The 15,868-nt window shown below is 48.6% G+C and overlaps 1 protein-coding gene across 1 annotated transcript; it reads left to right on the plus strand.

Moving 5' to 3' along the window:
• Positions 1 to 6,264: 6,264 nt before the first annotated feature.
• Positions 6,265 to 11,311, plus strand: HSPB1 (heat shock protein family B (small) member 1). The gene is made up of 3 exons (XM_056865236.1): positions 6,265 to 6,727; positions 10,911 to 10,974; positions 11,115 to 11,311. Exons 1-3 carry the CDS (start codon positions 6,337 to 6,339, stop codon positions 11,302 to 11,304), a joined length of 645 nt encoding a protein of 214 aa, XP_056721214.1. The 5' UTR covers positions 6,265 to 6,336; the 3' UTR covers positions 11,305 to 11,311.
• Positions 11,312 to 15,868: the final 4,557 nt, after the last annotated feature.

A 15,868-nucleotide genomic window follows, 5' to 3' on the forward strand; every position in this document is an offset into this window, starting at 1 on the left:
CAAACCTAGCCCTCCTCAGGCTCCAACCCCCAAATCTCCAGGGTCTGGGGAGGAGAGAGACCTCAGTGGGGTATAATTCTATTCAGTCCACCCCCCAGAGCAGCCATTTTCCTCAGGGGAATTGATCTCTGTAGTCTGGAGGTCAGTTGTAATTCTGGGAGATCTCCATGCCCCACCTGAAGGCTGGCAACTCTATCACTACCCTATGCAAGCACAAAATGGGAGTTTGGTAAAGCAGGACAGTATGGTGTAGTGGTTACAGCAAGACTGGGGAGACCTGGGTTCAAATCTCTTTCTGGGGCATGACACTCAGTGGGTTATCTTGGGATAATGTTCCCAACCTCCAAGTACTAGCTGGAGATCTGCTAATACAACTGATCTTCAGCTGATAAAGATCAGTTCACCTGGAAAAAATGTCCACTTTGGCATTGAAGTCCCTCCCCTCCCCAAACCCCACCCTCCTCAGGCTCCACCCCAAAAATCTCCAGGTATTTCCCAACCTGGAACTGGTAACCCTATCTTAGGAAGGTCACTCTCAGCCTCACAGGGTTGTTGTGAGACTATAATAAGTGGGAGGGGGAGACTAAGTTCACAATCCTGAACTCCTTGGAAGAAAGATGAGACGAAAATCACATCTATCAGTAAATTAGAAGAAGAAGAGTTGGTTTTTATATGCCAACTTTCTCTGCCACTTAAGGGAGACTCAAACCGGCTTACAATCACCTTCCCTTCCCCTCCCAACAGACACCCTGTGAGGTAGGTGGGGCTGAGAGAGAATGACATGCCCAAAGTCACCCGGCTGGCTTCGTGTGTAGGAGTGGGGAAACATATCCAGTTTACTAGATTAGGTGTGTAGGAGTGGGGAAACATATCCAGTTTACTAGATTAGCCTCCGTCGCTCATGTGGAGGAGTGGGGAATCAAACCCGGTTCTTCAGACCTGACTCCACCGCTCCAAACCACCGTTCTTAACCACTACACCACGCTGGCTCTTAATTAATGGAACTCTTCGTGCAACAATTTCCCTATTCCTGCAAGAAAACAACACTGAAGAAAGCTAGTTGAGCCTAGGGTTCCCAGGTCCCCCCTGGCCACCAACAGGGGATGGGATTGCAGGGTTGCCAGATCCAGGTTGGGAAACTCCTGGAGATTTGGGGATGGAGCCTGGGGAGGACAGGGACCTCAGTAGGGTTCAATGCCACAGAGTCCACCCTCCAAAGCAGCTGTTTTCTCCAGTGGAACTGATCTCTGTAGTCTGGAGATGAGCTGTGATTCCAGTGGATTCCCCCCGATCCCACCTGGAGGCTGGCATCCCTAGGTGGGCCCCAGGATTTTGCAGACAGCACTCACCGTGATGTTTGACCTCTTATTTTAACAGGGGTGTTGTGCTTCCCCAAGCCAGAGAACCTTCAAGGTGGCTGTAGGATTGCCAACCTCCAGGTACTAGCTGGAGATCTCCTGCTATTACAACTCATCTCCAGCTGATAAAGATCAGCTCCCCTGGAGAAATGGCAGCTTTGGCAATTGGACTCTATGGCATTGAAGTCCCTCCCCTCTCCAAACCCTGCCCTCTTCAGGCTCCACCCCAAAATCTCCTGCCGGTTGCAAAGAGGGACCTGGCAACTCTAATACAAAGCAAACGGTGAAAGCCCTGCTGTGAAATACCATGGGGGGGATAGTAGAAAAGAGCAAGAGTCCAGTAGCACCTTAAAGACTAACAAAAATATTTTCTGGCAGGGTATGAGCTTTCGTGAGCCACAGAGCTGTGGCTCACGAAAGCTCATACCCTGCCAGAAAATATTTTTGTTAGTCTTTAAGGTGCTACTGGACTCTTGCTCTTTTCTACTACTGCAGACAAACAAACACGGCTACCCACTGGGAATTATCTTCATGGGTGGGGGATGTCTTGCTATTCCCCCTCATTGCTGTACATCCATCTGACCAGCAGGAGGCGTTGCAAGGTAGAGTTTGCAAAGTCATCCCTGCAAGCGGCTTCTTTTTTTTTCTTTTTTTGCACAGACTTCTGGCTTGGCCTGGATATGCCAGGAGCTGAAAATCTGCCAGCTGGAGAGAGAGAAGTCTGGCTGCTGCTTTCCCATCTTAAGCCCCTCTGCAATCAGCCTTCCCCTGATGCTTTATTATTTCTGCAGCTGGGGGAATCAGGGGGCCTTGTCAATCTCCAGCAGCTGAGGCAGGAGAGAGAATTGCCTCCTTCCATTCGTCCCCCTCCCTGCCTTCCATTCCAGGGAAATCATTCCAGAATCAGCAATCACTCCTCCAAAGGGCTATTGGCCAGGCAGAGGAGGGTGGAGGTCTACCTCAGCAGTCTTTTGGCCTGGCAATGGGCAGGTGCACCAATTTCTCCTGTAAGGTGTCTTTGCTTGTGCTCCCCAGCCCAAGATGCATGTATAGGATTGCCACCCTCCAGGTGGTGGCTGGAGATCTCCAGCTATTACGACTGATCTCCAGGCGACAGAGATCAGTTCCCCTGGAGAAAATGGGCGCTTTGGCAATTGGACTCTATGGCATTGAAGTCCCTCCCCTCCCTGAACCCTGCCCTGCTCAGGCTCCACCCCCAAAATCTCCAGGTATTTGCCAACCCTGAGCTGGTAACCCTATGCATTTGTATAAGCCTAGGGTTGCCAACTGCCAGGTAGTATCCTGTACTGTTTTCCTAACCTCTTGGTATTAGTACAGAGGTGCCGTTTTTCTCCCCAACTGCCAGGTAGTAGCAGGAGATCTCCTGCTAATACAACTGATATTCAGCCGATAGAGATCAGATCACCTGGAGAAAAACAGCCGCTTTGGCAATTGAACTCTATGGCATTGAAGTCCCTCCCATCCCCAAACCCCGCCCTCCACCCCAAAAATCTCCCGCCAGTGGCAAAGAGGGACCTGGCAACCCTATATAAGCCCCCCCCCCCAAATCACGGGAAAAGAAGTGAGTTGAGGCTGACGAAAGCTCATACCCTGCCAGAAATTTTGTTAGTCTTTAAGGTGCTGCTGGACTCTTGCTCTTTTCTACTGCTACAGGCAGGCTAACACGGCTACCCATCGTGGTATAATATACTGATCTCTGTAGTCTGGAACTGAGCACTCCCTCTTTTACAATTGATCTCCAGACTAAAGAGATCAGTTCCCCTGGAGGCAGGGTTGCCAGGTCCCTCTTCGCCATCGGCGGGAGATTTTGGGGGCGGAGCCAGAGGAGGGAGGGGTTTGGGGAGGGGAGGGACTTCAATGCCATAGAGTCCAATGTCTAAAGCAGCCATTTTTCTCCAGGGGAACTGATCTCTATTGGCTGGAGAACAGTTGTAATAGCAGGAGATCTTCTGCTATTACCTGGAGGTTTGGCAACCCTACTTGGAGAGCTGCTGCCAGTCTGGACAGAGAACCTCTGACTGGGGTATAAGGCAGCTTCAGATATGAGAACTACCATGCATATTCAAACTTCGGATGTTAGAGTTACAATTTGCTGTAAAATAATAGTACTACTAGTAGTAATAGTAGCATTAAACAAGTGAACCGTAACTCTAGCATTGAAAATTACGATTTGCTTGTAAATGCCTCTAACATAATAATAATTGTGCAATCTCTACAGTAATTGTGCAGTGTAAGCAAACTGTAACTAACATCTGGGGTTGCCAGGTCCCTCTTCACCACCAGCGGGAGGTTTTGGGGGCGGAGCCTGAGGAGGGCATGGTTTGGGGAGGGACTTTAATGCCGTAGAGTCCAATTGCCAAAGTGGCCATTTTCTCCAGGTGAACCGATCTCAGTCAACTGGAGATCAGTTGTAATAAAAGCAGGAGCTTTCCCACTATTACATGGAGGTTGGCATCCCTACTAACATCAAAATGCGAGTTTCTTCTATAATAATAATATAGAAGACATTAAAGTTTCCATCTGCTTGTAAATGCCTCTAAAAGAATAGTGATTATTCATTTTTTGTACTCGACCTAGAAGCAGCCTGGCCCTCCGACTGGCTGGGTCCTTGTTGGCCGCTAGGACTGATCTAATAGCCCCAGGGAAGCCGGCTTATCAATCATCCTGCCACTGGAATACTCATTGCCAGCTGCTTCACTGAAAATGTTAATGCTATGACTAGCTAAGCATGGAGATGCACAATCCGCCAGTCACTGCAGGGCTATCTGTTTGAGTAAATATTTCCCACCTCCGGATCCAGCTGTGGCATGATCCTTCACACAGTGCAGCGGGTGTGGTCTTACCAACATTGACATCAGCACCTTAGTGAGGAACAGCTGCTCCCAGTAACCACATATTTTAGAGATCTTTGTATCCAGATTGATAGGTAAAGATGTCTCTTCTAGCCAAAGCAGCTGGACCAGAGTGAAATCGACCACACCCTTTGCAGGTTTTGTCTTCCGATCTTTTCAGGCATGCAAAGACGCATCGAACAAACGGGGTTGAGAGGTAATGTGGGTCTAAGACGGAGCTGTTGAACACCCAGGGGAAACTGATAAAAACTCTTAAACCAAGGACAAGATGGATTAAGGGGAATTAGTCCATTTGAATATGTACAAAGACCACGGCAAATAGCACTGCGTATTTCTGCCGGGGTGATTCTTGAATGAAATGGCTTCCTGTTTGCTTCCCATTCAGACATTATTTCTGTGCAGAACCACCTTTCCTCCTCTGTCATGAGCTCATTAGCCCCCAGGGAGGGGGGAGCCATGTCCTATGAGGAAAGGTTGAAGGAGTTGGGTATGTTTAGCCTGAAGAGGAGAAGACTGAGAGGGGATATAATAACCATCTTCAAGTACTTGAAGGGCTGTCATATAGAGGAGGGTGCCAAGTTGTTTTCTGTTGCCCCAGAAGGTTGGACCAGAACCAACGGGTTGAAATTAAATCAAAGGAGTTTCCGTCTAGACATTAGGAAGAATTTTCTAACAGTTAGAGCAGTTCCTCAGTGGAGCAGGCTTCCTCGGGAGGTGGTGAGCTCTGTGCACATAGGGGTCTCATAACGATTGTCCCCAATTGTCCTCTCCAGAAGATCATCCCTACAATAGTGGATAGGTGAACAGGTCTAGAACCTGCTGTGGATCTGTTTCATGTGGGCCTTCAGCGGGTGGTTCTTGACCTAACGTGAACTGCTCTACCAGCACACCAAACCGTTCAGCTTTTTAAAGAGAAGTCCGGAAAGAGAAAGATGGGATCTTGCATAAAGCTCCTCTGAGGGCCTGAACGCTTGTAGTGTTCAGATGGATGGCAGTTCTTAACAGTGGTTTGTTCAAAACTCTTCTGGTTCTCCCCACAGTAGTTCATGTTTTGAAAGGAGGCAGACCACAACTCTGTGACCACTGACCTGACCCTTTTAAGGCTGAAAGGGTTACACAGGCTAAGAAAGAAACTGATCGTTTGGTTTGCCCCAGATCCTGTGCTGATCACCTTGGTAAGCCCCAACTGGTATTGTCAGAAAGAAGGAAAGAAAAACCCTTGTCATCCATTAGGGTTGACCACGTTTCCCCAAATGGCAGCACAATGGGGGAAGGGGCATTTCCCCTAAGCTCATGATGGGATAGCTGGAATGGCAGCAGGAAGAGCAGAGATCTGGCCTGTCCTTTAGAGATATTTACATCCCTTGGTGCTTGGCAGCCCACTTTTGCCAAGCGACACTTTCTCCTTGGGTTCACTGGATGCAGGTCATCACCCGAAGGGAGACAACAAAGGGCCTCCTTGCCCTTTGGGAACAGCACTTTGGGGGGCACAGTAAGAGCAATGGTACCTTTTTCTGAGTTTTTTAAATAGATTATTTTGCAATGAAAAAATAATTTGACCCCTTTGAGCTCCCAGACCATGTCATTCGTTAGATCTGAGCCTACTTGGAGAGAAACGTTTGCCACTTCAGAAAAAAGCTTTTGTCAGATGCCAGAGAGAGTGGAAATCTCAATTGAATCAACCAATAAACACACACACAAGAACCTCTCTCTTTCCATTTGGGTTGAGCACGGTTTCCCCAAATGACATTCCATTCTCAGGTCAGCCTGAACTTTCGTTCAGCCAGCCGAGAGCAAAGGCAGACCCAAAAATTTGGCTCATCTCCAAGGAGAATCGGTCTGCATTCCCCACCACCACCAGTCCCCCCTCCCACCCCCAGGAGGCAGGCAGGAAAAGCAGGGACAAACACTCAGGGAGAACACTGTCGAGACCTGGGCGAGAGTCATCCACAATTCCCCTGGCTGAGCGTAATTTCCATTAATAGAGAGGTGGAACGCATGTCCAAAAATAGCCATTTGTCTCTTGATAAGGGCCAGCTGGCAGCCGTTGCTCCCTGCAGTCAGAGCCCAAACGGAGAGCTCCAGGCACGACTCCCGGACGAGACATGTCGGAACGCCACGTCCCCTTCACTTTCCTCCGCAGTCCCAGCTGGGACCCCTTCCGGGATTGGTATCGGGGCAACCGCCTCTTCGACCAGTCCTTTGGGATGCCCCTCATCCCTGAAGACTGGTACAAATGGCCCGTGGGGACCACCAGTTGGCCAGGATACGTCCGCCCGCTGGCCGGCGCGAGCCCCGAAGTGGGGGCTAGTGGACCCATCGTCACCTCGCCGAGTGCCAACCCGGCCTACAACCGGGCCCTGAGCCGCCAACTGAGCAGCGGCATCTCCGAGATTCGGCAAACTCCGGACAGCTGGAAAGTGGCCTTGGACGTCAACCATTTCGCACCGGAGGAACTGGTGGTGAAGACCAAGGATGGGGTGGTGGAGATAACTGGTAAGTGCCATCCCTTGGAAAGGTTTTAGACAGGTGCTGACCGTAGCTATGTGAAACCTCCTTTCCCCATCTTTGTCACTCCTTGCTCCTGCACCCTATGTCTTCACAGCATGCTAAATTCTTAGGAAACTCATACAGCAGGTTCTTGAACTCCCACTTTGGGGCAGCAGGGAAGGGGGACAGAGACTGCACAAGAAGGAATAGATTAAAGGCCCAACTGGTCAATTTCATTTTTATCCTGCTCTTCCTCCAAGGAGCTTAGGCCAGAATAGATCAGCACAGGAGAGCCAGCGTGGCGTAGTGGTTAAGAGCGGTGGACTCTGATCTGGAGAACCGAGTTTGATTCCCTGCGCTCCTCCGCATGAGCGGCGGACTCTAATCTGGTGAACTGGGTTCATTTTCCCACTCCTCCACATGAAGCCTGCTGGGTGACCTTGGGCTAGTCGCAGTTCCCTCAGAACTCTCTCAGCCTCACCTACAACACAAGGTGTCTGGTGTGGGGAAGGGTAGGCGATTGTAAGCTGCTTTGAGACTCCTTAAAAGGTAGATAAAAAAGGGGTATAAAACCCAACACTTCTTTTCTCCTCCTTCTTTCTACTGTTAAATCTTGCCCACAGTCCTGTGAGGTAGGTCAGGCTGACATTGGCCTAAGGATATCCAGTAAGCTACATGGCCAAGTGGGAATTTGAACCTGGGACTCACTGGTCCTAGTTTATTTTCTTCTTTATTTTACTTCGTGTCTACCCCACCTTTCTCCCCAATGGAGGCTCAAAGCAGCTGACGTTGTTCTCTCCTCCAGTTTGTCTTCACCCTTTGTGGGAGAGCAGAGCGTAGCCGAGAGTATGTGACCTGATCAAGGTCAACCCGGTAGGGTTGCAGGTCCCTCTTCGCCATTGGCAGGAGGTTTTTAAGGTGGAGCCTAAGGAGGTCAGGATTTGGGGAGGGGAGGGACTCTAAGAATGGAACTTCCATGTTAAGAGCCAGTTTTTCATTGATTACCAGATGATAAGGACAATATTTTGAAGTGTAAGGATGTGTCACTGGCCACCAAGACTAGATTAATTCATGCCATCGTATTCCCTATTACTATGTATGGGTGTGAAAGCTGGACAGTGAAGAAAGCTGATAGGAAGAAAATAGATTCCTTTGAAATGTGGTGTTGGAGGAGAGGGTTACGGACTGCCCAAAAAACAAATCAGTGGGTTATAGATCAAATCAAGCCTGAACTGACCCTAGAAACTAAAATGACTAAACTGAGGCTGTCGTACTTTGGTCACGTTATGAGAAGACAAGAGTCACTGGAAAAGACAGTCATGCTAGGAAAAGTTGATGGCAGCAGGAAAAGAGGAAGACCCAACAAGAGATGGATTGACTCAATAAAGGAAGCCACAGCCTTCAATTTGCAAGATCTGAACAAGGCTGTCAAAGATAGGACATTTTGGAGGATTTTCATTCATAAGGTCGCCATGAGTCGGAAGCGACTTGACGGCACTTAACACACACACACACAAGGACAATCTGTGGGCTTTCACCCTGTTGTTCTACTCAGGAATGTCTCTGAACTATCTCATTGGCTGTTGGTTGAAAACTGAGGGGCCAAACTAGACATGGCGGTGTCCCTGTGTCTGACACAGGGATGTGGCTGCCATGTTAAAGCAATTTAAAAATGCAGTGAGGGCCCAATCCTGACTGCGTCTGCGGTGCGTCCGATTGAGAAGAAGAAGAGTTGGTTTTTATATGCCAACTTTCTCTACCAGTTAAGGGAGACTCAAACCAGCTTACAATCACCTTCCCTTCCCCTCCCTACAACAGACACCCTGGGAGGTAGGTGGGGCTGAGAGAGCTCTAACAGAGCTGTGACTTGCCCAAGGTCTCCCAGCTGGTGTCATGTGGAGGAGTGGGAAAACAAATCCAGTTCACCAGATTAGCCTCCATCACTCATGTGATGGAGATTCCCCAGATCAGACTCCACCGCTCCAAACCACCGCTCTTAACCACTATACCATAGAGCTCTTGTTCCCCTCCCACATGCTTTTTCAAGTGCCGAAACAGCTGTGGGGGGTAGTGGTGCAGCTGTTTCGGCGTGTGAAACAGCATTGGAGGGTGGACTCTATAGGATTATACCCTGCTGAGGTCCCTCCCCTCCCTAAACCACACCCTCCCCAGGCTCCACCCCCCAAATAACCTGGATTTCCCTACCCATACTTAGAAACCCTAGCGAGGCCAAGGCCCAGTGGAGGAACACAAGCCATGAATACAGTATCCTAGATCTTCAGACCTGAGCTGCTGCTAGTCATAGTGGTCAAGAAAGACCAATGGTCAAGAAATGGACCAATGACAAGCCCAGCATCCATGGTGGGCAGTTTCTGGGTAAAGTTGCCAGCTCTAGGTTGGGAAATACCTAGAGATGTTGAGGGCAGAGCCTGAGGAGGGTGGGTTTTGGAAAGGGGAGGGACTTCAATGCCGTAGAGTCCAACTGCCAAAGCGGCCATTTTCTCCAGAGGAACTGATCTCTGTCGCCTGGAGATCAGTTGTAATAGCGGGAGATCTCCAGCCACCACCTGGAGGTTGGGTACCCTATTGCTGGGGGCTTGGAGGATCACAGGTGGGCCCACAGCTGATCAAGCTGACATTCCCCAGAGGGAAGGTAGCCCGTGCTGATGCATTGTGGATGGAAGGAGTAGCGGCGGCGCTGCTCCCAGAGGCCTTTGCTGTGCCCCCATTGACCAAAAGCAAGGAAAGGCAAGGATGAGCTACCGTCCCTCACCTTCCTCATCAAGACAAGCCATTTTATCTCCTTCCTGTGGATGACTTCTGACCATTAGGTGTGGTCCTCCAACCCAGCCAAGGAAGAATCGAAAACAATCGGGGAGCTTCCTCCCGTCCCCCAGCCCCCCGGGACCATCTGGATCGCAGCTGGCACATTAGAGGTCTGATTAAAATCAATGAGATTGATCAGGTGCCAAGTCCCTCTAAGCAAATTATGGGGGGAGAGATGTGGGGGGGAGGACTCCAATCACAGCCTTTTCAAGCCGGCCGTCAGAAGGAGAGCCCCTTCCCGATAAGTACTGTGCATCAAATTCGACTCTCCCCTCCCCTAAATTTTCCATTATGAATAATTTATGAATTTCCTCTTGCTGACTTTTCGCTCCCGGAGGAATTTTAATTCTGCTGCTCGCACCCCACTCCCCCACCCCGGCCTAGTTCCACCCTAGGCTGCACTAGGAAGGGGGGGGGAATCCCAGCCTTTTTCTCGTGCATTAATCTCGGTTCCCCTGCAAGACCCCCCCCACCCTCCAATTTATCCCCATTTGAAATATTAATGAAGGTATCAAGTCCATCAGCGTGTGTCCGCATAACCATGGCAACCCATGGCTCGACAGTAGGGAGGTGCAGAGAGGAAGGAGAGAGCCGTGTCCAGTAACCAGGCTATATGGAACAACAGCAGCTCCAATAGATGTTGCCATCTGATCAAGAAAAGTCAAAGTGGATCCTGGACAGCTCCTGTGCTTTTTAAGGGCAGCTTGGTCTGCAGAAACCAGTAAAGAAAGGCTTTTCAGAGCATGGGCATAAACACTGCGTGTGCGTAAAGTGCCATCAAGTCGCAGCCGGTTTATGGCAACTAAGCCACTCCATCCCACCAGAGAGCCAACGTGGCGTAGTGGTTAAGAGCAGCGTATTCTACTCTGGAGAACCGGGTTTGATTCCCCACTCCTCCACATGAGCAGCGGACTCTAATCTGGTGAGCCGGGTTTCATTCCCCACTCCTACAGCTGAAGCCTGCTGGATGACCTTGGGCTAGTCACAGTTCTCTCAGAACTCTCTCAGCCTCACCTACAACACAAGGTGTCTGGTGTGGGGAGGGGAAGGCGATTGTAAGCCACTTTGAGATTCATTAACAGTAGAGAAAAGTGGGGTATTAAAACCAGCTCTTCTTCGTCTTCTAAACCGAAGGAAGCTACACGTACCTCGAATTATTTGAGGAATTCTTACAAATAAATCAAAATTCAGAAGCAGAGGAACTCAGGGCAGGGCAAAATGCTGGAAGAATAAAATAATAGGATCTTTTCACTCCTAGACCAGATGAAACTAATGACCTGTCAATCTAGGGCTCAGGAATAATTATCATTCCTAATGGCATTGGTTGCTCCATTAACAGCATCGGCATCATTTTCTCCTCTAGGTAAACATGAAGAGAGACAAGATGAGCATGGGTTCATTTCCAGATGTTTCACCAGAAAATACACGTAAGTGTACGGGGAAAGGAGGGGGGGTCATGAAAGAAAAGGGCCTTCATAATACTACCTGAAAGAGAAAGATGCAGGGTGAGTTTTTGGTGGGAGGGGAGGGGCCATGCATTGCTCACCATTTCTTTCCACCATTTCAGACTTCCCCCTGGTATCGAGCCTGCCGCAGTCCGCTCAACGCTTTCCCCAGACGGCACGCTGACCGTGGAAGCCCCGTTGCCCAAACCAGCCATCCAGTCTGCTGAGATCAAGATCCCCGTCACATTTGAGGCCCATGCCCAAATCCTTCCATCAGATGCCAAGAAGCCTGAGGATGCAACCAAGAAATAACCGGCCTCCGGAGGTCCGCAACGCGTCTCTAGGGAGAAAAAAAAAGAGCATTTCAGATCCTCATTGATTCCTTTTTATAAAGCTGTTTCTGCATTCGCTCCAAATCACAAATTACTTTGTCAAATCTTCCCAAGGTAAATTAAAAGAAAACATATTTTGCGCCCCTCACCTTTGGTTTTTGGGGTCAAGCCAGCAAAACAGCAGCCATTCCACATTGGCATATCCTCATTTTATCCATTGGGCTCAAAGTTCCTTTGATCCTTAAAAGGATCGCTGTCATGGGGTCGGGGACAGATAGCATTGCCAACCTCCAGGTACTAGCTGGAGATCTCCTGCTATTACAACTGATCTCCAGCCGATAGAGATCAGTTCACCTGGAGAAAAGGGCCACCTTGGCAATTGGACTCTATGGCATTGAAGTCCCTCCCCTCCCCAAACCCCACCCTCCTCAGGCTCCACCCCAAAAACCTCCTGCCAGTGGTGAAGAGGGACCTGGCAACCCTAGAGACAGAGATCAGGATCCATAGAGGGTAATAACCAAATTCTCTGAGCGCGGTGTAGTGGTGTGGTAAGGCCTACACAAGTTCTTTTCTTTTTTTTGACCTTGGGCCTGAGACCCTATTTATTTGGCCTTCTGATTATCTAATATTTTTACAAGCCATTCAAGCCACATATATTATTTAGCAACACTAGGTTCACTTCATGGCTTGCTCAAGCTTTTTCCGAGTCTTAAATATTTTTATAATAAGGATACAGAAGAGAAATTGGGAAGGGAAAGTGGGGGGAAAAAAGGAAAATAACATTTCAACACAAGATCCATGCCCAAATCAACCAGTCTATATATTCACATCCTCAGCATAGATTTCATATATTAGTATTCGATCCTTAGTTAGTTCTATTCAGATTTAGTCATATGAACTCATCTCATCTGCTTTACTAATAATAATGATAAGCGTTAGTAGTAGGGTTGCCAGGTCCCTCTTCGCCACCGGCGGGAGGTTTTTGGGGCAGAGCCTGAGGAGGGTGGGGTTTGGGAGGGGAGGGACTTCAATGCCATAGAGTCTAATTGCCAAAGCGGCCATTTTCTCCAGGTGAACTGATCTCTATCGGCTGGAGATCAGTCGTAATAGCAGGAGATCTCCTGCCGCCACCTGGAAGTTAGTATAGGAGTGAAGAACATTTACAAACAAAGTGCAATTTATATAAGCTACTGAGATACCTATATACATACAATGTTCAAACACAAGTAACCACACTATAACCAACACACAGTATGTACAAAATATACAATCAAAGGGCAAAAAGTCTTTCAAAGGTCTCAGCAGAGTACCAAAGTAAGTAATGTGTTGGTATAGTGTGGTTACTTGTGTTTGTACATTGTATGTATATAGGTATCTCAGTAGCTTATATAAAATGCACCTTGTTTGTAAATGTTCTTCGCTCCTATTTTCCTAACCTTTGGTATTAGTATAGAGGTGCCTGTTTCTCCCCCGCCACATGGAAGTTGGCAACCCTAGTTGTCAGACATTTATAGAAACCGATCTTAAACTAATTCATATCTTATATTCAATCACATCCTTTAGCCTTAACTCAGGCCTACACAAATTCTCACCTTGGCTTTTGGTGGGGGGTCAAGCTAGCAAAACAGCAACTGTTCCACATGGACATATCCTCATTTTATCTATTGGGCTCAAAGTGACTTCAACCCTGTTTTAAAAGGATCACTCTCTTGGGGTCCGGGTCGGAGATCGGGATCCATAGAGGGTAACCACCAAATTCTCTGAGCGCGGTGTGGTGGTGTGGTAAAGCCTACACAAATTCTTGGTCTCGGTTCTGACTTACTCCGAATGTAGCCGACTTACTCAGAGCCAGACAACCTGCAGCGTTTCCAGGAGGGAAGGGATTTTCTGTACACCTGTTCCCGAAGATCTTTGTAACTGGAGATGGCAGCGATAGATCTTCCACACGCAAGGGCAGGGGACTCACTCAAAGTTCTCCTTTCCTCCATGTTAGCCTCACAACAACGCAAGAAGTTGTGATAGACTGAAACAAGGAATGGCTGTCCCAATGGCTGACAACCCCCTTGGGTATTTGGGGGAGCATCACTGATGCCGTGGTAAAGCCCATAGAGATTTGCGGAAATTCCTAGAGAGTTGCAGATGTGATGACATGCTTCCTCCCTATGAAGGGTTGCACGGATTTTTCCCACCACGAGGAGGTTTCGGCGGGCGCAGCCGCGTTGCCGCCAAAGACCGGCGCAGGCATTCCTCTCAGGAATGCACTGCAAGAAGATTAGGGGATCACGAGGTATTTAGATCTGTTTCAGCAGTACTGACGAAAGGATCCTAAATCTCACCGGAACCCACCATCTTATTCATTGGTTGGTTCGTTGACTTTTGTTTATCATCCACCTTTCTTGTTGAGATTCAAGGTAGAGTTCAGAATTACTATTTTTGAAATAGGAAAGACCAGTAAGCAAGGCGAGAAAATTAGATTTCACAATTAAAGATCGATAAAAACAAAAAAACAGTATAATCCAATAAACTGGATTTCACCATGGGAGAAAAACAAAATAAAGACAAAAGAAATACATCGAATAAATAATGCAGTATGAAGGAGGAGGGCAAAAGAAAACCGCCTGAAATTTTCATAGGCAATTAAAATTACCAGCCTATTATCATATTAGATAGGGCTGCGAGGCGCAGCTCCATGGTGGTGATGGAAAGTGCTGTCAAGTCCCAGCCAACTTATGGTGACTCCAGAGGGTTTCCAAACCAAGAGATGAGCAGAGGTAGTTTGCTATTGCCTGCCCCTGTGTAGCAACCTTGGTCTTCCCATCCAAGTACTAACCAGGACCAACTCTTAGTATTTTCTTCCAAGCTCTACTGAGACTCGACTGTCCAGGCTATCTTTTTTTTTCTTTTTGCTGTCAAGTCACAGTTAATTTATGGCGACCCCATAGGGTTTTCAAGGCAAGAGACGTTCAGAGGTGGTTTGCCATTGCCTGCCTCCCTGTCACAACCCTGGACTTTCTTGGTGGTCTCCCATCCAAATACAAGCCAGCGTGGTGTAGTGGTTAAGAGCAGTGGTTTGGAGCAGTGGACTCTAATCTGGAGAACCGGGTTTGATTCCCCGCTCCTCCACATGAGCGGCAGACGCTAATCGGATGAACCAGGTTGGTTTCCCCACTCCTCCACATGAAGCCTGCTGGGTGACCTTGGGCTAGTCACAGTTCTCTCCGAACTCTCTCAGCCCCACCTACCTCACAAGGTGTTTGTTGTGGGGAGAGGAAGGGAAGGAGACTGTAAACTGGTTTGATTCTTCCTTAAGTGGTAGAGAAAGTCGGCATATAAAAACCAACTCTTCTTCTTCTAGCCAGGGTTGGGGCTGAGAGTGTGCTACTGCCCCAAGGTCACCCAGCAAGTTTCCATGGCAGAGTAGGGATTCGAACCTGGGTTTCCCAGATCCTAGTCTGACACTTTAACCACTACACTACACTGGCTCTCCTGGGCTGTCTAGGCTGCCACGGTTCCACGTTACCACATCTCTGTTCCATTGACTTGGGTGGGGAAGGAGGAGCATCCCTTTGTGTTGAATCCAACAGGCTTTTCCGCTGGTGAGAAAGGAAGCGGTGTCCCCAACAATCCTCTGCTGGGGATCATGGGATCAGCCCAGAGTAAAGTCCTGGAAGACAGGGGCGGTTTGAAGAAGGGGAATTTGGTGAGACCGAATGAAAAAATCTGACTGGGTCCAACCCATTATCATGATGGCGAATTGTGAAACCAGGAAACTCAGCAATTGAATGAAGAGTCTGTGAACTCAGATCATGAGAGGGAAGGCAGGAAGGGTTAGGGTTGCCAACCGCCAGGTACTAGCTGGAGATCTCCCGCTATTACAACTGATCTCCAGCCGACAGAGATCAGTTCACCTGGAGAAAATGGCCGCTTTGGCAATTGGACTCTATGGCATTGAAGTCCCTCCCTTCCCCTTCTCAGGCTCCGCCTCAAAAACCTCCTGCCGGTGGCGAAGATTGACCTGGCAACCCTAGGAAGGGTTGCGTCAGTGCTTGGCTCTCGTGGCCCTTTCTTACATTCCCAGGGCAGTGTCTATTGCCACTTTTGGGGTCAGGAAGCAATTTTCCTCCAGATTGGCCAGGGATCCTGGAGGGTATTTTTTGCCAGCTTCTAGGCATGGAGTAGGGGTCAGTGTGTGTATGTGTGGGGGGGAGATAGTTGTGAATTTCCTGCATTGTGCTGGGGTTTGGACTAGATTACTCTGGAGGTCCCTTCCAATTCTATGATGCTATGAAGACTTTTGCACGAGGCTACGCAGACTATGAAGGATGAGCCGCCACAACCCATGTTCATTTCTTTTTGATTCATCAATTTAGGTCTGCCTCATTTTGGTTGCTGTCACAGAGGATTGTTTTAAAGCCGTTTTTATGCTGGGTGAACACCAGCTCATGCAAAAATAATGTGGAAAATATATTCATTCTAACCAGAAAAAAAAAGAAATCAGCGACGGGGAGCGGGGGGAGAGAAAATGGTGCAGAAATAAAGACTGT

The sequence above is a fragment of the Euleptes europaea genome, chromosome 19 (assembly GCF_029931775.1).
Source record: "Euleptes europaea isolate rEulEur1 chromosome 19, rEulEur1.hap1, whole genome shotgun sequence".
In the NCBI taxonomy this organism is placed as follows: Eukaryota; Metazoa; Chordata; class Lepidosauria; order Squamata; family Sphaerodactylidae; genus Euleptes; species Euleptes europaea.